Raw genomic sequence first — 27,828 nt, 5'->3', positions numbered from 1 at the left:
GCGAAATTTAAAATTAGCATAAAACAATATTTTTATTCTGAAAATATAATAAAATACACAGTGTAATGAGAGTTTAAATTCATCTTCTGCTTTGTGGATTTTGCCCGTAGAGTAATAAATAAAAAGAGGGTCCAGACACCTGTTTTTCTTCTTGCAGTACACCAGAAGCTTGTCAAACAGGAAGAAAATCCTCTCTTGTATGTTTCCAGCGGAAATCTTCAGGAGGACGCCGTGCATGAGCATCTCCGTGCATGTATCTGTGATATTGGAGCCCTGCGAACGGACATGTGGGCAAAAGGTCAAACAGACAGAGAGTGGAATAGATGCTTGGACATAGATTGACACACAGGAATGTGGAAAATTCAAACTAGCAAATCATTTTAATGTTTTTTTTTTTATCTGAAAGGGAAAGTTTCAACAAATTATTTCTATACCGTTCAATGTTCACACATCGTGTCTGAACAGGAGGAGGGATTACAAAGCCCAGCCTTTCCTGTTCCCTCTCTCAGGGGTCTGTAAAAACACTCCCTGCTTCCTCAGAGCAGATTGCTGCGGGACTTTAAAATGCGCGGGCCGTTAATAGCCTCTATAGAATAACATCCCGTCCAGTCAAACCATGTGTTTCATTGTCGCGCATGGTCACCATATTGGTTGGGGTTCCTGCTGCAAGTGATAAAGTGTGCTGTCTTTTCCCCCTACCTTGCCTGCTCTGGGAATTTATGTACTACGTTTGATCGGCCCTTCAGAGCTAAAAATAACTCCCCATGCGCGCAGAGCCGGAAAATGTGCTAAGCATTTCCTCCTGCTGGAGACATCAGCGGGCCAAAACCTATCCAGCTTTTTCCTTCTTTCTCTCCTCGCCCTTTTTATCCTCCTCCCTTCCTTTCTGCCGATCATCCCTCCCCTCCTCTTGATTCCCCAGTCTATTCCTCTATCTCTTTCATTCCTTCCTCCACACTTTTTTTTTTTTTTTAGTCTCCCGCTCTTTTGGGGGCCTTTTAACTCCCCAGCTCATGACCAGATGTTAAACTAATTTGCAGCCAGTGAATGTATGCACACCAGACATGGAAAGGCCAACTTGTCTTGGTCACTTGAAGGGGCCAATAGCAACATCACACTGGTCCAGACTATAGAGCTGCATTTCCTAAATGGAAGAACTGACACTTCCCCTTTGTGTTTCAAGCACTTGTAACAGAACCCCCTGCCCATTTACTGCTTTTGGTGTAGCCTTCTTTAGATTTTCTTTTTCTCTGCAGCATTTTTCTGTCACTCTTCACATTAATCTTGTTCCAAGCCAAAGCTCCACAGAGGGTGTACTCAGAAAATTAAGCAACACTTTAAACTCTCAGTCATCTGTTTCATCTAAATTTCAACCCTCTATTTTTATATCCAGACAACAGCCAGACATAACAACTGCAGAAATGGATAAAAAATGAAGAAGGACAAAGCAGGATATGCCGTCAATTAAGGAGAATGGATGGGTGGAAAAGTTTGTGTTGAACTCTGAAGTGGTATTTGTCAATTGGCTGGAGAGATGGGAGAATTGTAATGATATTCTTTCAACTAACGAAGCCAAATCAAGCAACTCAAGTAGATTTTGAGAACTCTAATTAAATTTAAAGAAAAGAACAGAATGTGAAGTGAAACACAACTGGAAACTAAACCCGCTGCTGCTCTAAAATTAACATATTTCTATGGTACACTGTGACAAAACACAGACACTTGCAACACTAACCAACAGGCAATCACCGCCCTGACAAATGCTGGCAGTCATCACCATGGTGACCACTTGCAGGCCATCGCCCTGTCTCTCCCACGCGAGGTGAACCTGCCAGGATGCCCCGAGGGCGGCCAGCTGTGGAGCAGGTCAGCACTAACAAGCAATCAGCCTGGGCGGAGGAGCAGGAACGGAAAAACAGCGGCTCCTCATCCCTCCATCATTCCTCAGACACCCACACAGAAATGCAAGATGCAACCATCACTCTCCTTTTTTCCCCCTTTTCTTTCCTACTTCTCTCCTCTCTTCTTCTTCTTCTTAGTTCCATCTCATTTAGCCTGGCATGGAGCAGTCAGAGGACCCGGCTCCAGAATGAGCTAATGTTTACAATTAATAAAAAAGTGCTGAGGGGAAACCGCAGAGTAGCTACAGCCAGGACCATGTCGAGTGCAAGATATGTCACCACACCCAACACTTAAACTCATTCTGATCACACTATTCTTAGATTTTTAACTCTTTGTGTGTGTGTGTGTATGTGAGTGTAAATGTATACAGTACACCTAGTAGCGTTTATTTTGTGACCTAATGTTGAGATTATCTCTCCTATTATCTCTCCTGCTATTACTAAAACAACACATTCACAGAAACTTGATTATCTCGGTCACATGCAAGGACGTCTAATCAGACTCTATTGTATCTCATATCTGTGTTAAAAGTCTGTGTTTTATCCAGAAATCTGTTACTGCCTCCACCTTAGTCAGAAACTGTATCAACACTGGCAATGTCTCTTTGTCTGCATGTGTCCAGGAAGCCTTTAGGCCTTCTCTGCATGAAGCCAGGTCAATTACGTGAGCATCCCAGCCTCTTGCTTTACAATTGCCATCACTGTTTTCTCTTTCCAGCCACCACCGGGCCTACTGACCCCTTATTAAGGCATCAGGAAGAAAACTAAATTAAAAGGCAACCCTCCAGACCAAGAAGTACCTGATGATGACTGGATCAGTGACCCTAAAGCATGACGGCTTTAACTACAGGCTCATCCAGGCGGAAAGAATTTGAGCATTATGAATACGAGTCATTGTTCCCAAGGAGAACAAGAAAGCTTAAAAGGCAGACAAAAGTCACGCCACTTGGAATTCTTGTTGCATTGCTGGCGTACGGCTAAGTGGCTTTAAATATGTCATGACTTTAAGCTTTGACGGGGTGAAAGCTCAGCTGTGCTTTAAAAAATTAAAAACCTACGAGCCGACTCTGACAACACAGCGAGAAGTCAATGCACTGGGTTGAGATTAAATCATTTAACACGGTGTGCACAGTTTAAGTTGAGGCCCACCTCCCAGCCCTCGATGTGGGACTGCCATTCCTCCAAAATCTCCAACTTCTCCATCTGTCTCTTGGCTTCGTTGATGCTGGAGCACACGGCCTTCATCACCTGCAGAGACTCCTGCACCAGGGCGTAGTCGTTGTGCTTCTTAGGCGTCCTTTTCAGCAGCTCCTGCGTGTGCAAAGACCACACACAAAAAAAGTGACACAATAATAGAGGCACACATTCACATTAAACTACTTTCAAATCAAATTTGTGGCAAATCTGTCTCTGAATCATAATTTACACATGAAAAGCATGAAATAAAAATATATTCAATTTCCTATCCACTCCTTATTTGCTTACCTTCCCGTGGTTCCTGAGTTTAGTGGTTAAAAACCGTTGCTACTGCATGCTACGGTCTAGCAAAAGCGATGGCAATCTCTGCGTCTACAGTCTAAACACTGTCTTTCAGCATGCAAGCTACTATAGGGCTGATTTACACTGTTCTGGATATATCTGCAGCCAGTGATGGCTATCTGTGTCATTTCAGAGAAGGAGGCCCTGGCAGCTGGAAGACTTCAAATGGCAGAGCATCAAATTACCCCCCTTATTATTACTACTACATCTCCGTGCCCGTGCTGGTGGCTGTTTAGAGAACAGCCCGGGTGAATTAATAGATCATAACAAGACAAATGAGACGGTACAGCTCAGATCACCCGACTCAAACAAGCCTTTGAAAGTGTATTTAATTTCGCTCACGTTTCACGTCGGGAAATGGAAATTTCAAAACTAACAACTGAGAGAGGGCAGGTATGAATGAGCCCAGTCAAAGTGTGTGAATGCGCAGCTGGGCAGGGGAGGCGATGATAGGTCTTGTGTTATTCCTACGATGTGGTTGTGCCGGGGAACTAAAGCAGAGACGTGTCAGAATACGAGCCCGGTGTTTCATTAGCGAGGGAGAGGCTGATGACTAGGTGGTGGTGGATGAAAAGAGGAGTAGAAGGTGCCCTCGAAAGGTGGCACAAGGCTGTGGTATATTCATAATGCATGGTTTGCATAAACAAGGCCATACTCACTCTGAGCAGCAATGGGTACTTGCAGATCCTCTGAATAGGAGCTACCAGGTAACCCTCCAGTGGGACCTCTGTGTTTTTTCTGCCTCCCAGCAACATGCAGTTCTACAGGAGAGGAGAGGAGGTTTAACAAGGCTGATGCCAACAGCTCTGTGAGGCTGTAATGCTCATTATAAAGAAAAATCAATCTGTTTGCTAGATACAAGTGAGGTCCAGCATTTGTACTTGATTATAGCAATCATGGTGAAATAATTGAAAAGAGTATAAAGAGTAGTGTTATTATTATATATTATGTTGTACGTTATATTATGTTATTATATTATATTTTTTTGTGTGGATGGTGTAAACAGAAAGGTCATTATGTTAACACACTTGTGAGATTTTATGATATATCTAGCTAGAGAGTCTTTTTTTAACATTTAGGCATGAAGTGGTAATAAAATGTGTGGTAGTGGTTGTCACTTGTGGTCATGTACAATTTAAACATCATCAGCATTTTTGTTTACATTTTTTCCCGTTAACTTCTTAACATCGGTAATACTCGCTAATTAGCACAAAGTACAGCCATACTTGTCAACCTGGAGACCTCGAAAGTAGAGAAGATTTCAAAACCAAAGCGAGGGGTCTGGTGGTCCTCCCCCAGAAAAATTTGAGTTTCAGAGACTTTGTTATTTTCATTATTTAAAAGTCACCCGAATGCAGGAAACAAAGTAATAAGTACACTGCAACAGCATTTTAATGTTAATTCTCAGGAAAGAAAAATGTGAATCTCTGGCATAAAGTAATATTCATCAGTTTTTATTCATTTATTAATTTTTTGCCCCAGCTGGAGTCATTTTTTTTTTTTTAGCACTCTCCATTTCTCTCTCCGCTTCTCACTCCCTGAAGGTCCCTTCAGACACAACGTGATAACGGCACCACTGCGCTCTGGACCTCGTTATTTCCAATGGCTTGAGCAAAGCTCAACTTTGGGCGCTGCAGGCTCTGATGTGCAGCGAGCACAGCTCAGACCGTGTTGTGTTGCGAGCAGCTCTCTTCTGCCGGGAAACAACATTTGTTGTAGCTGTAGTGTTGTCCGGCAGGAAACAGTCGGGCTTGTACACGCTGTACAGAGCCAGAAACAGGTTGAGATAATGAAAAGGAAAAAAGGTGTGAAAATTTGCCATAAATCGGTAGAAATACGGGAGAATTGTGACTCTTGGAGGAATGCAATGAAAAACAGGAGTCTCCCGGGAAAATCGTATTAATAAAAGTATAGTAAATGTATAAGTACAACTGAGGCTGATGGGAATGTTATTAGTCTTGCAGGTATTTGATCATAAACCAAACTATTGGACAAATTGAAATCTCCGTCTGGATTTAAGTGGTGCACCGACCAACAGACCGATATCGCCAACCCTAAATTTAGATTTATCATAAACGAAGAGACAAGCTTTGCCTTCAGTTGATCAAAGTGACCCTTACCTACATGTGGTAGGTTGCAGGTTATGAGGTCAACTGCTAATATTCACTCTCACAGTGTAAACAATAAACCAGGCTTTATAGCAGCCAGCAGGCCAAAGGTTTAATGGAGGTTAGCGGATATCCCCACCCTGGTCATTGAAAGGCTGAGGAGGTGACCTGAGGTATATTGGCCCATAGCTAAGTGTAGCTCGGACGGTAACATGAGACCCATACAGCCCTGATGGAAGGTTAGGTCACCGAAAGGTCAAGACTATAAAAGACCCCATTAAATCAAAGTCAATTAATATCTTTACCTCCTCTGGCTTCCTAGATTAAAGACACTCATGAACAGTAAATCAGACACAGAGCTCTCTGATGTGTGTGTATAGTGCGTGCATGTGTGCGTTTCATTTCTCACTCAATCAATTATAGTCTTGAGAAAAAGGTCATACGTTTCTCCAAAGAACCGGCCAATCAATACGACAAAGTCTGTGGTCATATTCTGGTTCTTCTGGGTGTGTCAACTCCGCTGTAGAGCTCGATTTCAAAGTGCCCTGTTTTTATGGAAGTCTTAAAACACAAGGGGGTGACAGCGTGTAGTGATACTGCGCCGCTCTGAGGCAAAGGAGCGAGGAGAACGAGCATTACAAACTCCTATGAGTAAAAAGTGAAAACGTATGAACAAGGAGGACAAAAGACTGCAAACAGCATCAAGTGAAGAGCTGTGAGAGGCAATGGAAAAGAAGACTTTTTGACCTCACGCACACACACAGTTTAGCGAGCCAGCAGCGGGGATGTAGTCATCTTTTGTTCTAGCAACATGATGCTCCCCTGTGGAAGTGAAATTCTCTCAGTGTCGGGACAGGAAGCGGGAGTCCGCCCACACAAGGGGCAGAGTCACATCAGCTGTCAGACACACTGGAACATTAAGTACAGGGTTTTACGCTGCCATGTGTGTGGGTGACTGTGTATTTGTATGTCTAGGAGAGTGAGGCGGTGTGTTTTCATGTGAGCAGTTCTCAAGTGCAGGTTTGATTACACATGACCCCACTTGGAGCTATATTTCCAGAAGTCATATGCACTCTTTGTGTGTTACCATGGATTGAAAACAGTTAGTCCGGCTTGTGCATGAGTACTGATCGTCTGAGACTTTAATTGGTTGTATGCATGTTACAAATTGGACATTATGTGCACCTTTGCAGCCCCCTTCTCACCAGTAAACATGTCCGGACGCTCCTGATCTTATTGAGCTCCAGCAGCAGCCTCTGGGCCTTCTCATGATTCCCGCAGTATTCGTCGTAAATCTGGAAACGGCTCCTCTGCAAGAGGCAGAGAAAGACAAGGTGAGAAGGACGCATGAGTTAAAGGAACAAATTATAGGAAGGAAGAAAGGAAGAGAAAAAGGGGACGACAAAGTCAAACAGAAAATGGGGAAAAAGAGAGGAGGGTGTATCCTCTTCATCATGAAATAAATAATGTATATCGTGTGTGTGGGGCTCAAAATCATATCCCGGCATCTGCCTTGCAGCGAACCAACTACTTTCCACCACAGCAGTTCTCATGACATTCATACGCCATTGTCTTTGAGCGGCAGCAGTGGGACCAGACCGCACAGCCTTTAAATCACAAACTACAAAGACTACTATAGAGCAGCAAAAATAGTACACGGTCTTCAGCCATGCGGCTCTGCCTCATCAGAAGACAAAGCTGGTGATGTGGAGAGACGTAGCGGTCATAACAACACTTTGTGATCCTTTTGTGATTTTTGTTGAATCATGTTTTCTAAGAGTTCAGTTAATAAACCTACAAAAAGAGAATTTTTGGGCCCTGGGAAATGATTTTGCGTGTTGTCCAAAAGGGAGGAGTGGAGTCTTAAGTCAGGCCTGAATCACAAAGGGATTTTCATTTAAGCAGTCCACTGTCCAGCTGGCTTTCTTACCTATTTGTGTTTCTGTAGTAAAGTTACATTGAGTAACTCTTTCTTGGAATAACACATCACTACTGAGAAGGAAATTTCGAGGAAAAAATAACTGCAGAATAAGGGAAAGAAAGAGGGGAGAGAAAAAAGACAATTTGTCCAAGTCTCATCTCGATGGACTCACGTGGTCACTCATGACTGAATTATGGTCATGAGTTTCCAGTTATGCTGTAAGTTATATCCTATTTTCTCAATGAGGTCATCTCTCTCTTTCTTTCTTCCACCTGTCTCATCAGCGCCCTACTGGCAGAGACGTCGTCTTCAGCCCAACAGAAGGATGGTAAGATTTATTCGACTTTGAAACCTATTATATGCCAGCGTGCATCGAGGCTCTGCGTCAAAGAAATGTGATATATAGCAGGGGTGAGCGGTGTGTCAGAGCCGTATCAAGCATATCACACATATGCACTCTCTCATCGAGGGTAATCCAGGATGAATTGACAACATGTGGTGTATCTTATCATTTTGCGCAGTACTCATAACTGCATTTGAGCTCTGATAGTAAAGTAGGAGAGAAATTCTTTAGATGAACAAAAGAAGAGAGCTTGCATTGATGCAGCTGAGCTAGAATGGTACGTGTCGACGGGGGTGTTTTTGGACACAAGGGATCCCCTCGCTCCCCAGCTTTGGACGCTTGATGGGCTGCCACTAGGCACGAGGCACCAGATTGGAAGAACGCTTTCACTCGTGGACTGCTGCTCCCAGTTTTCAAACCGGAACCAACATGGCAGCTCGTTTGGAAACTTTTTTCTTGTACATCATGAAAGTAGTTCAACGAAATGTGTTTCTGAAAACATTTTAGGTGAGAAATAAGCCATACAGTTGCTAAATCTGTCGTCATTTAAGATCAACAGCAGTTAGTTTAAAAGTTTTTCAGGAGTTTCCAGAGGCGGCAAGTCGCACTGGACGCCCCTGATTTGCATAACGTAGCCTAGACCTCAACTTTATGCAAATGAGGAGCGCCCAACTCGACGGTCCGTCTCTCGAAACGCAACACTATGCTACCAGAATGCATTGCAATGCTGCTTACAAAGACAATGAATCAGAAGCATGGAAAGGACGAATTCTTTGGACATGTACCATAAGAGCTTGAACAATATGGTAACAAGATGACTTTCAATTTGCAATAGAGGAAACATTTAGTAATGCAGGTTGCATGCGTTACTTACAAAGTGCAAGAAGCAGCGCCCGATTTCATGGTGAGCATGAGGGTCCGGCTGAAGCAGCTCCTCCACCATGGACAGGAAGTCTTTGTGAACGGCTAGGATCTCCTCGATGTTGGAGAATAGAACCTGAGAAAGAAAAAGGACAAATAGTGTGAATCTGTTTTTTTCCTCAAGTGGGTGTACCTAAGATTAGCCGAATCAATACTTTGGCATATGGTGCTTTTTTGTGGCCGTGTAGCGCTAGGCGAGGGGATTTCTGAAGCCACACAATAAAGAATGAGGTTTCTTTGAAATGGGCATCTTGGCTTTTAGAGGTCTTTGATATTTGAATTTCAAACAGTATTAGAGATATTTCTACAGAGAAGCTAAAAACGGAGCACATTTTTTTAAGATCTGTTTGTATGGAAACTGCCTTCATGTGGTGTTGACTTCTGCCCCCTTTTATGTCCTTTTTGTGGTGATGTTAAAGGACGAAACAATGCTGACTCTGGATGGAGGAAAAAGCTAGTGAAATAAAATCAAAGCGTGAAAACCAGAGGAGTCTTTTTATGGGCGTTGAAAGGCAGAAATAGTCTTTAGTGACGCTAAGAACAGCAAATAAATAGCATTTATGCTCCAAAAAAGGACTGGATGTCATTCAGTTGCTTGCTGACATCACATCCCAACCCTGTGATGACCCTAGTTATCCAAACCCGTCCCTGTACAGCGTGTTCCCAAACATAACATAGCACGGATAGACATATTCCAAAACACGGGGCATGCAGTAAATATCCACTGAATGTGTATTTACCTTCAAGAGTAAGCAAGCTCACTGAAACAGTCGCACTCCCTCTGCGAGAGAGCATCCTTTATTATCCTCCAGCCGGAATCACTTATAAATAGACTATATTTACAGCTGCTTCCTGCATCGCCCACTACTTCTTTCTCCATTCAGAACTTGGCTATTTTAGGTTGAAAGAGCACCCCAAACAAGGGACCCACTTTATTTAGTTTCCAATGCAATTTCCGGCCTTTTCATGGATCAGGTTACTGTAAGAAAAATAAGGTCTGTGTGCAGTGTAAAAGTCAATCTTAATTAACACAAATTGACCCTCACCTTAACAGTCTCCTCTGTGATGTTCTTGTCGATTTTGGTGGCTGCATACTGGTTGAGTCGATGTAGAAACACCTGAAGCAGAGCAGAAAAGGAAAGCAACAGTTAACACTTTTGAACTGACCCCGGGATTAAATTACACTTGCACCTTTAACGAATACTAGATTTGATGCTTTGTGTGCAGCTGCAACACTTGGCTGCCACAGCAAATTGGTCGCCACCGTCACAATGGACACCTGATACACACGAAACACAATCTTTGCACTGGATGGAAAAAAAAAACAATAATAATTGCAGCGCATGGTATTTCAAAGGCGATGTTAAGTGGCTGGGGAAGGGAGCTGGAGGGGCCAACAGTGTGTGTGAATACTTTCTTCAGTCCCTGAGGATGCTGGTTCCCAGGCTGCTTCAACGCACAAGCCCTCAACAACCCATTTAATGCTTCGTGGCACTTTCTGAGAAAGGCAAATTAAGGTGTGCTTCGAATGTATTCTTAAAATGTGACTAAGGAGGAATTAGTCATTTTCTGAACTCCGCCTGAGGGAGAGCTTTTTAAAATCATCCATCAACAGGTAGCAGACAGGAATCTTTATGCTTATGTGGAATACAGTTCTGCAGACAGGAATCTATCTTCAGTAGAAAGCTGTGGGGAAAACAAATTGGTGCGCATCACACTTTGATTTTGATTGATGCCCCGTAATGCACTTCACTTCGGGGAAGCTATGATGAAATCCAAAGCAAGGCTTAAAAATCGAAACTTTCATGAAATATAAAAGGAATTGCATTCAATCTCTCTGTATTTTTTAGCCATATCAAACTTGATGTCGCGCAACGACGTCCCTGATGTTCATATATTGCTGTCAAATTTGAATGAGAGCAAGTTAAGCAGCAGAAAAAAGAAACGACCTTGGCACAACATCACAAAAACACTCGTGTGATTTGGGTTTTTGTCTCACCCACATTTGTTTTCATTTCCCATTTCACACATCTAACTTTATTTATCCTCTAAATAAGGCAGTAACTCAAGATAAAAGCAGAGATGAGATCTCTAAATAGTGTGTACTTGGATTTCATTATGCCAAACCTGCCTGCTAAAACACTGTAGAAGGACTCATGACACTGAAGACAAATTAATCAAATGAAAGAAAAGTGAAGCAAAGAAAATAAACTTTAACCAACAGTTTAATCCCAACTGTGTCCATCATAACACCATTTAGAAAACTGCTAACAGAGAATGCAGCAGGGCTGTCAAAACCCAAATTCTGAATTTAAGTGAAAGTTTGTGTGTGTTGAAGTGGGGTTGCATGAGGTACTTATCCATAGTAGGTGCATTACCTACAGTAGATGACAGTTGGCACGGCCCCAGCTTGGAGAAACAGACAGGAGTACTGACACCGGAGCAAAACAATGTACTGCTGTTGACAGGGACGGCAGAAAAATTTATTTCAGCCACCTAAAAGAAAGGCTCACCTAAAACAATCGATATCCGTTTAAGTCTACGCTATATTTAGATATTTTCACGGCTTTATCTTACCGTCAGACAGCCCTTTCCTTCTCCTTTCCAACAGGGAACTGAACTGAAAGTGAAACTTATCTATGCTCTCTCCAAAACCAGCAGGCTCCACAGCACTGTATTGCTTTGCTCTGGTGCCTCCTGTCTGTTTCTAGATGCTGGGGGCACGCAGACCGCCATCTACTGTCAGTAATACACCTACTATGCAGAAACACCTCATACAACTCCACTTCCAAACACCCCCGAATTGTCCCTTTAACCAGTGGCTTGTCACTGATCACACCAACCCTCACACAAAACCATTGCAACATGACAAACACTCTTCTCTTCTGACACAGAAAAACACTTGAGCACAACAAAGCTTCATTTCATGGTACGGCATGACACAAACAGCTCCACAAACACATGATCAAGCTCCACACTGAAAGGCAGTGTGTGATGTGTGATGCGTACAGTCACTGTGCTATGCTGTGTGAGCGCAGCAGGAAGTTACATCTGTCTTTGCAGTTGACCCCTAACCACGGGCGTCCCTTTACTGCCCCACCGAGGGCCACAATGCCATCTGTCGTCCAGTGCAGCCACACAGCAGGCACCCTGACCTGAGCGAGCTAACATAATACAACCACAAAGCATGTAAACGGCTCACGTTAATGAGCAGACACGCTAAGAATTATTCCATGACACCAAGATCTAAGTGAGTGGTCCGGAAAGATGGAAAGGTGTTCGGGCTAAATCAGCGGTAAAATGACCATTTCAAGCTGATTAAAAAGCCAATATTCTGTTAAAAGAATTGACATAAAGAGATCATCTTAATCACATTGTATTGATGTCAAGCAACACTTCACTATATAAGTGTTTGAATCTTGTGGTTGGAAAAAAGGGGCTTAAATAATCAGCCTCTTTGTTGTAGGCCAACTCCACGCTGATTACCATTCCGTAGCCGCCTTGCCTCGCAACTCTGCCACTCACGAGCATTAGCATCTGATTACCAAGTCTAATGTGTACAAACACGGAGCAGACTTCGACGGGCATGACGGGGCGTACAGTACAGGACCTAAGCTGAGCAAAAGTAGTGGTAATTTGCATCAAATACCTGCTTCCTATCGGCGATGCGTGACATCAAACATGGGCTCATTAGGGAGTCTATCACTTCAGTTTTAATAATGAAGAGTCTACTCAACAGGAGATAATCACTATATCTGCAAAGCACTAATTATACAGTACAGCTATGGGGGGGCTCTGCAGCAAAACATAAGCAGCCACACTGCAGATGCTTATCAGAAGTAAACAATATGAGGAAAAGAAAAAAAAAAGACACGTCATAATGGAGTGCAGGGACTCTGATTGGACGGAGATAATAAATTGTGTTATCACCCAGAAGATAAGAAAGTGTTTGTTTTTATCGCACAGAAATTGAAAACATCTTTCATGTAGTTTTCCAGACGGTTGTACCACACAGAAAACAGACTCGGCCACAAAAAAGTCTGAACAATTAATGTGGGAGACGCTGTTCATGTTATTCCTAGAACTGTGGACAGTTCAGACTGGATTTAATTTGTGGAAACAAAACATGTCTCTTCCGAGGAGACGGCCAAGACGGCCTTGTTGATGTCGTTAAGAGACTGATCCTGGAACAGCTCCACGGATAGTGAATGGGAAGCTGACTGACTGTCTGGATTTATGGACACAGTAACAGTACCCAGGGTGACTGTGAATATAAGCCCATTTCCAGGTTTGTACAGTACCCGACAGCGCTGCAGTACATAAATGCACGGCTCGTTTGCAAAAGCTTAACCGTATTGTATCGAGCATTGCACGAGTCGTCCAAATCCAGTTTTGTAACTTCGTGTCAGTGGAGAACGTCCAGGATTTGTCTCTTGATTGCATCACCGAGCAGAGCATCTGTTTAAAGCTTTGTGTGCGAGAGATGACAATAATTACAAACTAGAAACTAATTAAATTTAAGGGATGGATTTAACAGCAGCTGCGGAACTGCTGAAGAAGTCATGACATTTCCACTATGGTCCACCGCGGTTGCTATCTTTGTCCTCATACTCGTAACGACCAATGGAATTCCAGAGGGACACATTTTGTTCCCTAGGACTGGATGTGCTTTCTAGCAGGAATCCACCGTGCCTGGACACCGGCCACTACTGAATCACAAGCAGTCTTCATTACATTTTAAAAGCTCAATAGAAGCTGTTCGTGATACATGTCACGCTTTCCGTAACCAGAAAAGGACATGCATTTTGAACTGAGCAGGAAATAATGAACGACATGTCCTAGTTTTCACAACACGAATGTGATGTTTATGAATATTCTTTCAGGTTTAGATCATGATGAGCTCAGATGTCAAAGAGGATAAAAGAGTTGGACAACACCAGTGCTTTTCTTACAGTGTTCTTTCCATTGGCCATTCAAGGAAAGTTGGACTCATCTCCTAAAAGACATCCACTCACCCTCACAAAAGCACGAAGACACACACACGTCACTCATTTTAAGAGTGGGAGCAGCCACAAGGGCTGTCCTTGACCAAAGAAATTCTTAGGGTGCTTTCACAAGCCAACATTTAGTCTGCTTTAATCAAACTCTAATATGGTTCAACCCCTGGTTCGTTTGAGCAGTTGGGAATAAAGTAATCGTACTCTGGTGTGGACCAAAACAACTAATCCGAGACAGCTTGTGAGAGGTGGTCTCGGACCGTTTCCAAGCGAACCAAACGGAGCCTGTGTGGGCATTTGTTGAGATGGATACAGGTAAACAACATGTTAACTTTAACTTATTTTTGGCAAGGGAATTAAGCAGTGGCTGTTCTTTTCTGCATCAGACATTTTCCTTTCTACTTGTTGGACATACACTACACACATTTTATATCCTTAATCGTGTATCAACAGCGTTCAACAAGAGAAAAAAAAACCTGTCAGAAAGTAATTTTGTTCCCTGGGGCCCAGGTATAATCACCTGGATTGTCACTCTGATGGCTGAGAGGGGACTACACATTAAAACCCCATTAAAGTTTTCATTATTCCACAGAGCAGATGGGTGTGATGAATAGATTGGTCCAATCACCGTGTGTGGCCCTACCTGCCATTAATCAACACAAGCTCGCATGCTGCGGGGCAACCAAGCCGTGGTGGTGGAAATCACGGATGTGCTGCCTGACGCAGTAATGCTCCGATATGATAACAACCTGAGCTTCACTGTCACACTAATAAAACTGAAATCAGGAGACTGAAATCAGTTTCAGTTGCAGGCCACATCATAGACCTTTCCATCACCGACTTACTATGACGGGACAGAGAGGAAAACAGACTCCATCTATGAGTGACAGCTCGCTCAATAACTGCAGTTTGCTGACATATGCTTTTTGCTCAGGGTAGTTGAAATTACACCTAGGGCTGTCGCAATATACACAATATTGCAATACCGCACTATTGACAAGCCAACCGCAGTGGATGGCAAGCAACTGCCACCACTGCTATGTTGACGTTTTTTCTTTTTTAATTCGCTACGTATTTGCACTCTGCTACAAAGGGCAGCAGCGTGATGAGAAGCTGAGCTTCTATTCTTCGCTGCGCGATGCAAGTTTGGTGTTTTTTTCTGGTTGCAGAGAGTTGAAAAATGTTCAGATTTGGGTAAAACACTGCGTCGTCACCGTCACTTTTAGCCAGCCGTCCAATCACAATGGAGAAGGGGCGGGACAAATACCAAAATATAAATAATGGAGGAGAAATTAATTCACATAGACCGTCCTCTCTCCCTACGAGCTTTGGCCTTCCCTTCATCCAGAGCAAGCACTCTACCTTGTTTCGCCATTTTTACTTCTGCGGATATTCCGTATCATTGCAACCAGACGCAGCTTAAAATAAAATGCTGCGCCTCATTGTCCTTCAGTGTCCTGCATTAGACAATAAACAAGTATTTAATACGTTTTAAAACTGATCATTATCAGACATATTTGTCATTTATAAAGCGACACTATACATAATAATAGCCTTACAATAAAGCTTATTTATAGAACAATAAAATCTGAATAAATTAAGTAATTTGCGAAGAAAAAGGCAATAATATCGCATATGGCGCTGTTGAGCCAATCATTGTCACCGCAGCGGAAATTCCTCCACCGCGACAGCCCTAATCACACCTGGATTTAAGTGTCATATAGGAGGGAAAGGCAGAGGGGTGACAGGCTGGCTGGAGGGCTGTTTCCATGCCGACAGATTGTGTGCTGAGCCAACCTAGTTGGGGACAAGATTGGAAAGATACAATCGACGGAAGGCTAGCCACTCCTACTGTATATGTTGATCTCTGTGTCCATGAAACGGGTGAATCACACCAGACGGGTTTAGTCACTTGCTTCCTCAAACACGTAAACTAACAGTGACATAACAAGAGATGATGGACATTTTTAGGCTTTAATATAAAGTGTGTTTGCCAAACCAGAACATGTGCTATTGTCAAATAAGACTGCTAACGTGAATGTGAAGTGAGTGGAAAAGAGAATGAAGAAAGTGTGAGGGGGAGCCAGCAGAATGAGGCTGTGATGGGAATACAAATCCAACCCAGAGAGGAAAAGAGCACTAAACAGAGCCAAAAGAGCAAAACCATGCAGCAAATTACTTTGATTAAACAAAAAAAGAGCTATCTAGCTGCTCCCACGCTACAGAAATTAGTTTGAATCAAGTACAAAGCTAGCCCCCTAACATCTGCTAATGCATTCAAGTTAAAACTATTGGAGGAGCAGGCAGACAAACGGGGCCTGTTTGATATATTACATGCAATACAACCATTTCAGGTCCCTGTGGATCGATTGGGTTAACTGTAGAACACTATGCTCTCCTTGAAATTAAAAGTACTGAAGCGGTTATATTAAAAAGAGTAAAAACAATGTAGTCAGCACAATTTTTCAAACTTCTTCTGCTACCAAAGTGCGGTGATGTGGGATCTATTGCGAACAATTGAAATAGGTCCAATCTGAGTTCATTGGCACTGGCCACCAGTATAAACTCTGGAAGAATGAATAGGCCTTTCTCAGAGTCTATTGGACAAACTGCCTCTTTTGTCCTCTGATGATTCACTGATGTGCTTTGTTGTCCTGATTGGAGAGCTGGCAAACAAACACACATACAAACATCCTGTGTTTTCTGAATTTCTCCACTATGATTTATATTTAGCGGATAAAAAAAGCATAGGAATACAACAACACTCATGTACTTCCGTGTTTTTCTAATCCACCATCTGTGAAACAATACTCTCTTGTTAACAAATAAAAAAGAGAGGAGGCGAAGACCATCCGACGCCAGAGATGGAGACACAAACAACGGTTTCCACACGAAAAAGCCCACTGTAGTGAAGCACTAGACTGTGAAGGTATGCTCATTAACAGTCTTTTCCAGTATGTGAGTGTGTGTGTTTCTCTGTCTGTCTATACATCTGTCCCCCAGGACGGCAGACGAAAAAGTAAAGCACTGTGATAACAGTTTAAGGATGACATGTAACAGGTGCGCTAGCAGCTCGGCACCCTCAGGCAAAGCTCTCGAAACACCTGAGTCTCTGGGTTTGCTGTGTGTGTGTGTGTGTGTGTGTGTGTGTGTGTGTGTGTGTGTGTGTGTGTGTGTGTGTGTGCTGGTGAGAAAATGAGAGAGCAGCAGAGATAGAAAGAGACAAGGCAGACATAAAACAAGATAGAGAGGAAGTAGAGAGGGAAGAGAAAAAGAGAGCCTTGTTTGGCCTTCTTCACACGACAACCCTGTAGGGAGGATATGGTGCCTTTACCATATTTCCTGCACAGAGGAACTGCTTTTAAACCGGAATTCAACATTACAGGGTTAAATTTTCCACACCTACATACACACACACCAAATTCCTGGCAAGGAATAACTGAACTTCCGCCAAAAAGTCCTGACCAGAGACAAACAGAGTCAGTCTCCGACGCCGAGAGCACACAGGGGAACATCCGAAAAGAGAGAAAAGGCTCTTTGTAGTGATTCTCTCCCATAAGCCAGGCCCTCTCTTGTCTTCCAACAGGTCCCAGTGACACCTCCAGGAGTCATCCTTGGCTTCCCATCTCATTAGACACTCGGGTTAGTCTTCCCAAACAGGCCTGCTTCTCTCCACCGGGAATGTATACAGGAAACAGACACTCTTAATGTAGCAGGGAATGTTAATATGTCTATCTTGGGAGTGGCTATTAGGGCTCATCTGCACAGGCTCTCTGGTTTTAATTAACAACTGAGAACATAGTGAGTATCATCTTACAGGTTCATCGATGGAACAAAAGCTCATTTGTCCTTTGAAGACAAAACAGATAGTTATTGGAATACTATGTGAAAGTTTATAGTTTTGTTGAAAATGCAGGAAAAATCGGGCTTGTAAAGGAAAAGTGAAGACCGACGTTGCGCTTTAAAGCATCTCCAAGAACTATTGTATGCGAAGGGTATAAATCTTCTCTTAGATGTTATTCTTGTCCTTTCAGTGACCCTGGTACCTAAGGCAATACATAAACAGCTGGAATGAAGCAATTCATCTAATGAATATGTCTGTGTCCAATGTCCGCGCTTGACTCCTGGTGAGCTACTTGCACTTGAGTGAAATGAACACGGCATGAAATGATGCTCGAGGTCATGTCCGTTAAGCTGAATACCGGACGGGCTGTGGGCCTGTTCAATTTCACCCATCGCAGCGCTGTAAACGGCGCCGGGCATCTTCCGCATATTAGGAAGATCTTTTGACTTGACTGAAATTGGACATGAAGCAGTGAGACCGGCTCCAGTAGATGAGAGTTATTCTTTAGAGACCTAACCTGCCATGCTTCCCCAATCTCCATGCGCAGCCAAGCAAACCATTACCCACTGATAAGTGGCAATTCCCTTCAGAGCCACACACCAGCACCCTCTATTGATCTGCAAGGTGACTAAGCAGAATCATCAGTCTACCCAATCTGTGTTGCACTCCCAAGCATGACTGTCACACACCCAGATTGTTCATTTGATTACTGCTTCAGGCTCCCAGATTGTCCGCTGGAGCCCCCCGCTGCCATCCATCTCAGCAGGACTGGCAAGAGAAAAGGAAACCTGCAGCGTCAGCCTCTCTCACACTTAGAACCGGACGCTGTCAATGGTGAATTGAACAACTGCCTTGCCAGTTTCTCCCCAAGCACACAACTGTTGAGAGCCTGCCCACCCGTGCAAATACCCCCTCCTGCCAGGGTTCTGCTCATCATGCCTTTCTTTTTGTCTGTGAATGGACAGAGCAGGAGGCACCACGCCAACATGGCTGCATCAGAACAGTATAAAACCTCAGCTGAATTCAATCCACTTATTCTTTGAAATAAGCAAGAATGGAAACCACTAATTACAAACAACAAACATTACAAACATGTCATACTAGCTTGTTGCAAAGCAGTAAAATAAGGCTCCAAACTTGCGCTAGATTTTGGCGAGGAAAAACTGGCATGGCCATTTTCAAAGGGGTTCATTGACCTCTGACCTCAATATATGTGAATGAAAATGGGTTCTATGGGTACCCACGGGTCTCCCCTTTACAGACATGCCCACTTTATGATAATCACATGCAGTTTGGAGCAAGTCATAGTCAAGTCAGCACACTGACACACTGACAGCTGTTGTTGCCTGTTGGGCTGCAGTTTTCCATGTTATGATTTGAGCATATTTTTTATGCTAAATGCAGTACCTGTGAGGGTTTCTGGACAATATTTGTCATTGTTTTGTGTTGTTAATTGATTTCCAATAGTAAATATATACATACATTTGCCTAAGGCAAGCATATTTGTCCACTCCCATGTTGATAAGAGCATTAAATACTTGCAAAATCTCTCTTTAAGGTACATTTTGAACAGATAAAAGTGTGCGATTATCGCGCTCAACTATGGACAATCATACGATTAATCGTGATGAAATATTTTAATCGATTGACAGCCCTAACTTAAACTCATCTGACCTCCAGTTATTAGCAAACCTCCCCAACAACACCCCAAATGTCATAATTTCTCCTCAAAGTTTATCATGATATGGTGGCAGCTTTCCTCCTAAAGATATCGTATTCAAAAGCACACAATATTCAATTAGGGTCGGATGTAGAAAGCCAGACTTTAGACCTCATATTCTTGGTAATTTTTCAGCTATCAAGTTATCCCTTTACGTGTGAAACTAAATTAACTGCACACATGCCGTGACTTTAGACTAAGAAAGAATGTGAAAGGCCAGTTTAAGGCTTAAAAAGTGGAAAGTAGAGGCTTACTCACTGTCTAGGGACAAATAGTTTCAGGTCAGGCGCTGAAATTAAAATGGAAATGGAAAGAAAGAATACAGACAGACATGAAAAGGATGTCTGTGGACAAGGCATGCTTTAAGACAGAGAGACACTTGTCCAACTCTCAGAGCTTCTATAGCAAATCCCATTCAAGTGCTTAATTAAATAATTTAGAGTGAAGTGGAATTTCCCATCATGTCTGGCTGGGCAGGCAGCTCTGGGTGTTTATGGATTCAGAGCCCAGAAATGCTGGATGGACAGAGACAAGAATGGCATGGAAAGTGTGAGTTTAAAGCACAGAGAGAGAGAGAGAGAGAGAACATGCAAACTTGTCTAAACATATTCTGGGGACAATTCATCAAAATTGTCAGATTTGAAAATGTAAAGAAAGTAATTCATTTTGCAAACATGGTGTCATTTTTTGAAGGTGTCATGCAGAATCATGGCAATGCTGAAGAGGGGTTTGAGAGCTCTACACAGACGCTGCTGGCATACTGATCTGAACAAGTGTGTGTGCATGTCTGTGTGTGTGTGTTTGTGTTCCCTGCGGCAGAGCATGCCAGCTAAAACACAGGCCCCCTTGTGATGATGACCCCTTCACACTCCATGAACGTCCTGACAAGTGTCTACCGTAGTCCCGCCACTCTTTCTACTCGTCGCACGTAAGCACCATGTGACCAGGCAGCTGGCACTGGCCAAATCAAAGGCCGCCTTCTCCTCTGTGCAGCAGGACGGCACCACCTCTGCCTCCTGAGCTAAAATCCACTCCATGGATTCAATGCAGGGGTCCTTGCAGCCCCCTATCGCCTGTGTAATGAAGCTCCCCCGTTGCCAAGTGGGCATCTGTGGCAAAGCTCTCCTTTTTCCCTGGCCCAGTGGAGACCGTGGGGGAAGTGTGCGAGTGTGTGCGTGCTGGAGCAGGAAACGTGCAGCACAATGTAAAGACGGGGAGGGCCAGGAAGGAAGGAAATCCTGCTTGAAAAATGGCCTCTGAGACAAAAGCAAGAGAACTCTCTACAGTGCAAGGACCTTCTTGAGGGACTTAAACATTTTTTACACTGACAGAAAGAAAGTGTAAAAGACAGTAGATCGTAAATAACAAAAGCAACGTTTGTTTTTCTCAGTTTTTCTCTAATACTGAATTTCTAGCTGCAGCAGCAGTTTGGAGGCTAAGCTAACCAGCAAAATAAGCTAAACAGCAGCAGTGTCATATTTACTGTACAGATGTGAGCGTGGTATCTTTCTTCTCATCTCACTCTCTGAAAGACAGTGAATCTCCCAAAACATTGAACTATTCCTTTGACAAAAGAAGCCAAAGCCGTGAGCTACCAAGTGAGGCACGCTCACATGCACTAAAAGGTACATACGGCCGGCCCGGCGATGTCAACAAAGCACCGAGAAGCTCAGATTACAACACACACAGAGGGAGAACGACTATTCTCTGCTCAGGTAGACATTACTTCTCTATATCTTTGTACTAATAGTTGTTTGCTGCTATACTAATGCCATATAAAGAACCTTTAAGGTGAAACGTTGTCTAAACAAAAGCAGCGTTACAGTGTTATGAATGTCGAAACAAAGGTTTGTTTCGACATTCAACTCTCAGTGCACATTTTGGTCACCCAAATGATTGAGGTTCAACACCAAGCCGCAAGCAGCAACAACCCTTTAAATCGAATTGCATTAACTTTCACGCCTCACACTGAACATTACCATATTCAATATTTCCAGTAATTCCGCAACTTACTGAATATTCCCCAATGGCAATCACATTTGCTGCATCTAGGAAATTGCTAAATCCTTTTCTTTTTTTTGTAAAGATGAATGAATAAAATATTGAAAGGCGTGCAAAACACAGCGGCTCCAAAAAGCAGAACTGAGCAGAATAATCCCACTCAGTTTTTATTGATATGGGACTCAAGGTTGATGCAAAAGTCTGAGCAGGAGAGGGCTCTGTTAATTAATGAATTAGATAATCCTCACTATCATTCATCTTCAAGCTGGTTAAAGACAGATTTATCTTTTAGATGGGGTTGCTTAACAGGTTTACGCACACAATGCATCTACTGATACTGCACATACAAAATTAAAAAGGCACAAAATAAACACAGTTTGATCAAACTGGATGCATTTACACTTATAATCAGGCAGGTCGCTTGTGTAATGGCATGTGGTGTGAAATTGAAATGCAAGTGAGCCACATCATCCGTTCAGGGGCCTCACACTGGGCACAGACACAAGAGAGAAAGTGTCTGTATTCTGAGAGAGCAGCGACTGACCAAATCCAATTTAAAGGAGTCAAGGAGAAAAACATTTCACCTCTCTGTCTCTGCCTCCATTTCTTTCTTCTGCTTCTCAAAAACACACATATACAACAGTTGTGTCTATGCACATAGAATAAATAATGACCAGCGATGAGGAAACACTCTTGCCTAGTAGGGATCATAGTAAACATTCATATAGAAAGAAAGTGGAAAAATGTACTTCTTGTCAACGCAGCATCCAAAATAATGGATGGACCATGTGCAGTCGCTGCTCCCTCTGGAACACGGTGGTGAAAAACAAGAAAGAAAGAGCACCATAAAGAGAGATTTGAGGTATATGAAAGTATAAGAGGTATGGAAAAGTATGATGGGGCGATCATAGATGAATGAAGGAAGTAATTAAGGAATAAAGACGAGGGTAATCAGGGCAGAAACAGCAGCCTATGTGAATACACGGCTCCCTGCGGAATCTCTTATCACCAAATGCAGCCCATTATGGAGCCTGGCTAATGTAAGCAACAGTAAATGGCCACTGGCGGACTCTAAGCTCTCAAAACCGCCCAATCCAAACACACCAGCATCATGTGAGCACACATGTTGAATCTTATCTGATCTGTCACTTAAAAAAGCTATTTAAATAGCTTAGTCAAATCTGTACGTGGGGCTATATCACGTGGTGTCAGTCTCATTACGCTAACATAAACAACTTCTGCTTTTGCCCTCTTTGACCCAGCAGATCCTCCCCATCCCCCTCCAACAGATCCAGACAACCGCTCTTAACATTTCTGGCTTCTGACCCCCAAAACATGAACAATTTACTTTGAGTAAAAATACTCACAAAATACTTTGTGGTAAATATTTGTAGTTCAAGTCATCCAAGTTAATTTGATATTTATTAAATACTAAAAAGTACAATAGCTTATTTTTGCTTCCAACATAAATAAAACATGCCTCCATACTGGAGAGCTTTCTGTTTACACACTTTTTGTTTGTGTGTTTTCATCAAATCAGGATGCACTGACCATCAGCATCTTCTGTTCCTGTTTTCCATCAGAACACAGGAGGGAGCTGGATGTTGTCATGAAGCCGACGGATTAACAGACAGGAAGGGAATAGGAACAAGAGGTCGTGACCTTTGGGGTCATCAGCTGTCTGTCCGTAGCATATGAACCCTCACATCGTGCCCCCATCACCCCTGACCTGACCTCCTTCAGGACTGCCCACTAGTCATATGTTACAAGCAAAAAAAGAAATCTTCTGGGCTGCTGCTAGGCCAATCTGACCGCCCTGGCCAAGATGTAAACAAATCCAAAGCCTGCAAGAGAGAGATGTGGAACCTCTATACACAAATACACACTCACAGGGTTCACTTGAACACCTGGGTTTCTAAGAGCCAGTAAATTATCCTTCTTAGTGACTGCTTTCTCCATTATGATTCCCCGACTTCCTGCAGCCATTCTCACTGAAAAGACACTACTGACTTAAAGTGACCACCATCATGTTTGCTGACCAATAACCTCTCCACATAAAGCCCGGGGTAATCGTATGCAGCTGTATTTAAAAGATGTGAAAGTACACATGCAATATTTCCTAAATTTCATCCCTTGATGATTAGTAGTTTTTTTTAAGAGAATGGCAAGAGTGTAATGAGATTCCACAGCATTACAATGTCTCAAACCACATTTATTTAATTTCAATTTATGCAAGGGATTAAAAATGTTTTAAACATCACACTCTGTGGTTGCTTCGTAGTTCGACAGGCTTTTTTTGGAGGAGGAAAGGAGCAGCTGAGGGACCACTTAATGCACTGCAAAGCTCTTTGGAATACATTAAGTTAACTTGTGGCTCAGATCTCCCTCCAGAAGCAGGACATGAAAGATTCCCTCCTTTGTCCATTCTTGCTTTCTGCCTCCAAAAGTGCTTATCGTGCAAGCAAATGGCTTTCAAATGTCTCCATCAACAGCGAACAGTGTCAATGTGAAGTATTTCATTTGACACCGTGACTAAAACAAAAACTGCAGAAAGGCGAAGGCCTCATTAAAATGACTGTTTACATTATGTCCTGATTTGTTCCCCTCATTGAGACATTTCTAAGAATGACTGTCGTTTTATTGGCTCGTAGCCGTCCAAGATAAACACCAGTGTCCACCGCCGCCCACTATATCTAGCTATAATTGTTCATTATGTAAGACAGGCCTGAGATATTTCAAACAGCTTCCCCGGAGCCTTCCTCTCACTGTCCGACTCCTGTGGAAGTTTAGTACATGCAGTTTAAGAAGTGGCGCTTTAATCCAGAGAAAGTCAAATTTAGACTTTCCAGTACTGACACCTCCAAGATGTAATCTGCATATTTTCCCACGAGGGGTTCGGTACAGCTACACAATAGGCTCTCCTGGGGACAAATTGCTCTAATCATCCATGTTGTTTTCCACTACCTTAATAGTAAAGGTACGCATGAGGTGCATTGTGTTTTGGTCCCACGGATCAGCAGCAACAATCTCTGCTCTACAGTTCAACTTTGGCTACTGACCGGAGCCTCATTGTTCCCCAGCATTTCCTAACCTCGGAGGAATTCCTCCTCCAGGAAATATGGTTTACAAGAGGAGGCACCAAGCCCAGCCGTTAGCGGAGACTCCCCCCGCTACCCTTCACCCTCCTGGCAATATCTACTGCATGATCAGCTCTACCCTTTTCCCCTCTCCCCTCGAGCAATATCCCGTCCAACCGTCTCTCTGCTGGCACTCAGAGTCCCCTGGATTATCCCACCAGGGAGTCACACAGAGGGGGGCCGGGTCGCCCTCCATTCGGACCTCTAGACACACAGAAAACTTGTGTGTGGTTCGTAACTGGTTCTACCGTGGCAGTAGAAGAAGCGGGGGAGGTAACCGTGTGTGATCAGATGAAAGTCTCAGTTATGACCCCTCTCCACAGTGGGGCTGTCTTTGATCATCCTGAGTATCTTCCTCACTACTCCCAATGACCTCCCAGACGATAAGACAGTAGATAATAGTGACCTTTTTGTCTTTTTCTTTCACTTTCCAGCTTCTTTATTATCATCATCATCCAGCTCCCCATCAGCTACACAACACACAGCTAAACCAACAACCTTTCACTGTCAGATCTCAATCTGACGCATCCATCCCGACATTCCCCGGGACGGAACAGAGTTGCCTTGTAAGGATCAGTCACTTTCTGAAATGAATCCCAGTTCCAGCACCACAGGGGAGATAAAGGAGGGGTGGCTGCATTCCCCAAACCCCCACCACCAGGACGGAGGACACATTCCCTCGTGTAATCGCCTCCTCCGTTTCTCCAGTGATGCCACTTCTAAGAAAGGTTATGATAGAGCTGCTCCATCCCCTCCCTGGTCCCTCTGTCCTCCATTGGAAACATCTGGGAAGTGGGAGGGAGGTCACGGTGTACACATTCATACATGTGGTCTGGGAAATAGCACTCTTAATGACACACAACAAGGCGCCCATTCGACCTGACTTGCCTGCAAAGTTCCCATGGCACTAAGAAGCTGAAACTGCTGAGAAAATACAGTGGAAGCCATCCAAACCCACAGTCCAGGTCACATTGTATCAGTGTAACAGCCACAGCTTTCTTTGTCAAAAAAGACTTGATTAATAACAGTACACAGTGACAACTTTTCACGCTTTCTGGGGACATGTCCAATGTTTCCCTTCCTTCCTGTCTTTGAGGGTTATAGGTGTTATTTTTATTAGGCTGACAGCCCTTCATTCCCGTGTTGCAGCAACCAAGCGTTACACTCAGTGTGCAGCCGGAGATGTGTTGCCAGCTGAGCGCCAGCTCCGGTGGTTTTCATTCGAGTCCACCTGTGCCGTCCTTGGCAGAGCTCCCCCCACACTTCTGGATTTGATCAGGAGTTGGCAAAGGAAGCAGCAAAATGCACTCATACTGTATTTTCAAAGCTGCGTGTGAGAAGTGGGGTAATCATATGTACAGCGCAAGTTACAAGCCTGAGTGTGACAAAGACAGGGTGAGCAGAAATACAGATGTCTTTATATCAATTTCCCTGATGAATTTCACCTCTTTCTCTCCTTCAGATTAACAGTTTCTTTCTAATATGGAATGATTGTAACGGTGAGTACAACAACCTGGACTGATGTACTCTAACTTCAAGGTGTACTACACCATAATGCATAAAAAGTAAAAACTTATATGAGAATATGGTCTCATTTTAAAAGAGTCAAGGAGAAAAACCTCTCTGTCTCTGCCTCCATTTCTTTCTTCTGCTTCTCAAAAACACACATATACAACAGTTGTGTCTATGCACATAGAATAAATAATGGCCAGTGATGAGGAAACACTCCGCTCTTGCCTAGTAGGGATCATACTAAACCTTCATATAGAAAGAAAGTGGAAAAATGTACTTCTTGTCAACGCAGCATCCAGAATAATGGACAGATCATATGCAAAATGACAAAATTATGCGATTTGTGTTTTTTCTGCAATCTTAAATGATCTACTACTTTCAATGGTTTCTGACCAGACAAACCAGTATGAGCCTCTAACAGCCTATATGGGCAGACTGGAAAAGGGGATTAAACATCACACTGGCTGTGCAAGAACTAAAGCTGTGCCATGCCTCTTGTATGTGCCTGCTCTCCCAATTTCACACTTGCAATGTGAAAAGTTAATATCTCCATCAAAGGGTTCTGTTTGATGAATTTCACCTCTTTCGCTCCTTCAGATTAACAGTTTCTTTCTAATATGGAATGATTGTAACGGTGAGTACAACAACCTGGACTGATGTACTCTAACTTCAAGGTGTACTACACCATAATGCATAAACAGTAAAAACAATATATGAGAATATGGTCATTTAAAAAAAAAATGTGATTTGTTTCTGCATTTCTAATCTTAAATGATCTTTCAATAGTTTCTGACCAGACAAACCAGTATGAGCCTCTAACAGCCTATATGGGCAGACTGGGAAAGGGGATTAAACATCACACTGGCTGTGCAAGAACTAAAGCTGTGCCATGCCTCTTTGTGCCTGCTTTCCCAATTTCACACTTGCAATCTGAAAAGTTAATATCTCAATCAAAGGGTTCAGAGAGGTAAATCATTATGTTAGACATCCTGCTGCAGTGACATAAAGGGGGAGTTTGCACAGGTTATAAACACACTTATAGTGGACTGGTTCTTGCTCTGCAGCCTGATGCACCATGCATACTAAACAGGCTGGTTGTTTTTGTTTGTTTGCTTTATTTGAGTAAAATGTGCACGTTTCTGGTTCAAATGCATGTCACAACTCACCGAGAGAAACTCTAGTGTCCCGACATAATCCCGTTCAGTCTTCAGGAGTTCATTTAGGACGCAGACGCGTAACCGGAGCTGCTTCTCCAAATCCTTCCCGCTTTCGGCTCTGTGCTCACTTCTGCTCTCCTCTGTCATGGTAAAGGGTTAAAATGCAAAAAAATGCAAAAAAAAAACTTATTTCCTGTGATAAAAGTTTCACATCACAAAACAGGTTTTAGTTGCGAAAGTTTGCAGCATTGTTGAAACACTGAAGAGAGCAACCGGTGTCTGCACTGGAGAGTCCACGAATATAGTAGAAAAACAATGCGTAAAAACTAGTTAAAAAACACAGATGGAAACGACACAACAGCTTCCCACGGAGCGTGACTGAAGAGTGGGCAACAAGTGGACACCAGTTTAGAAAGTTGAGTACATGTGACTCCTAAAATCATCCTAATCCAGCCTCCCAACAAACAGCCTTCAATGCAAAGAGGAGGACCATGTGTCAAGCTATCCACAGTGCACGCTACGACTTCCGGCTTCTGTTTTCAGTATAAAACTACAGCAACAGGTTTTGAGGAAATAAACACCAGCTCACACATGTAACCACATTTTTTTCATCATCATACAGATTATTTTGAGTCTATTATAATTGCTGGTGATAACTACATGCAGAGAATTAAATGTATTGATTGTAATTGATGCTTTATAATACTTATTTTTGATTTATCCTTTT

General features: G+C 43.1%; 1 protein-coding gene across 2 annotated transcripts in view; it reads right to left on the bottom strand.

Moving 5' to 3' along the window:
* prex2 (phosphatidylinositol-3,4,5-trisphosphate-dependent Rac exchange factor 2) overlaps positions 1-27,566 on the bottom strand; it is a 97,822-nt gene extending 70,256 nt beyond the window's left edge. Inside the window, exons 1-7 of one of the 2 annotated variants that reach the window (XM_074621443.1) lie at positions 27,111-27,566; positions 9,780-9,851; positions 8,687-8,809; positions 6,754-6,858; positions 4,100-4,201; positions 3,051-3,212; positions 140-273 (exon numbers count right to left, since the gene is read on the bottom strand). In XM_074621443.1, coding sequence (XP_074477544.1) covers positions 140-273; positions 3,051-3,212; positions 4,100-4,201; positions 6,754-6,858; positions 8,687-8,809; positions 9,780-9,851; positions 27,111-27,248 — 836 coding nt within the window. In that variant the 5' untranslated portion in view covers positions 27,249-27,566. Of the gene's footprint in view, positions 1-139; positions 274-3,050; positions 3,213-4,099; positions 4,202-6,753; positions 6,859-8,686; positions 8,810-9,779; positions 9,852-11,111; positions 11,342-27,110 lie in introns of those variants that run through there. The other variant, XM_074621444.1, reaches the window with a different exon arrangement.
* Positions 27,567-27,828: the final 262 nt, after the last annotated feature.

This window comes from Sebastes fasciatus, chromosome 21, assembly GCF_043250625.1.
Source record: "Sebastes fasciatus isolate fSebFas1 chromosome 21, fSebFas1.pri, whole genome shotgun sequence".
In the NCBI taxonomy this organism is placed as follows: Eukaryota; Metazoa; Chordata; class Actinopteri; order Perciformes; family Sebastidae; genus Sebastes; species Sebastes fasciatus.
The sequence above is the reverse complement of the archived record's forward strand: the minus strand, read 5'-3'. Positions and strand labels throughout refer to the sequence as shown.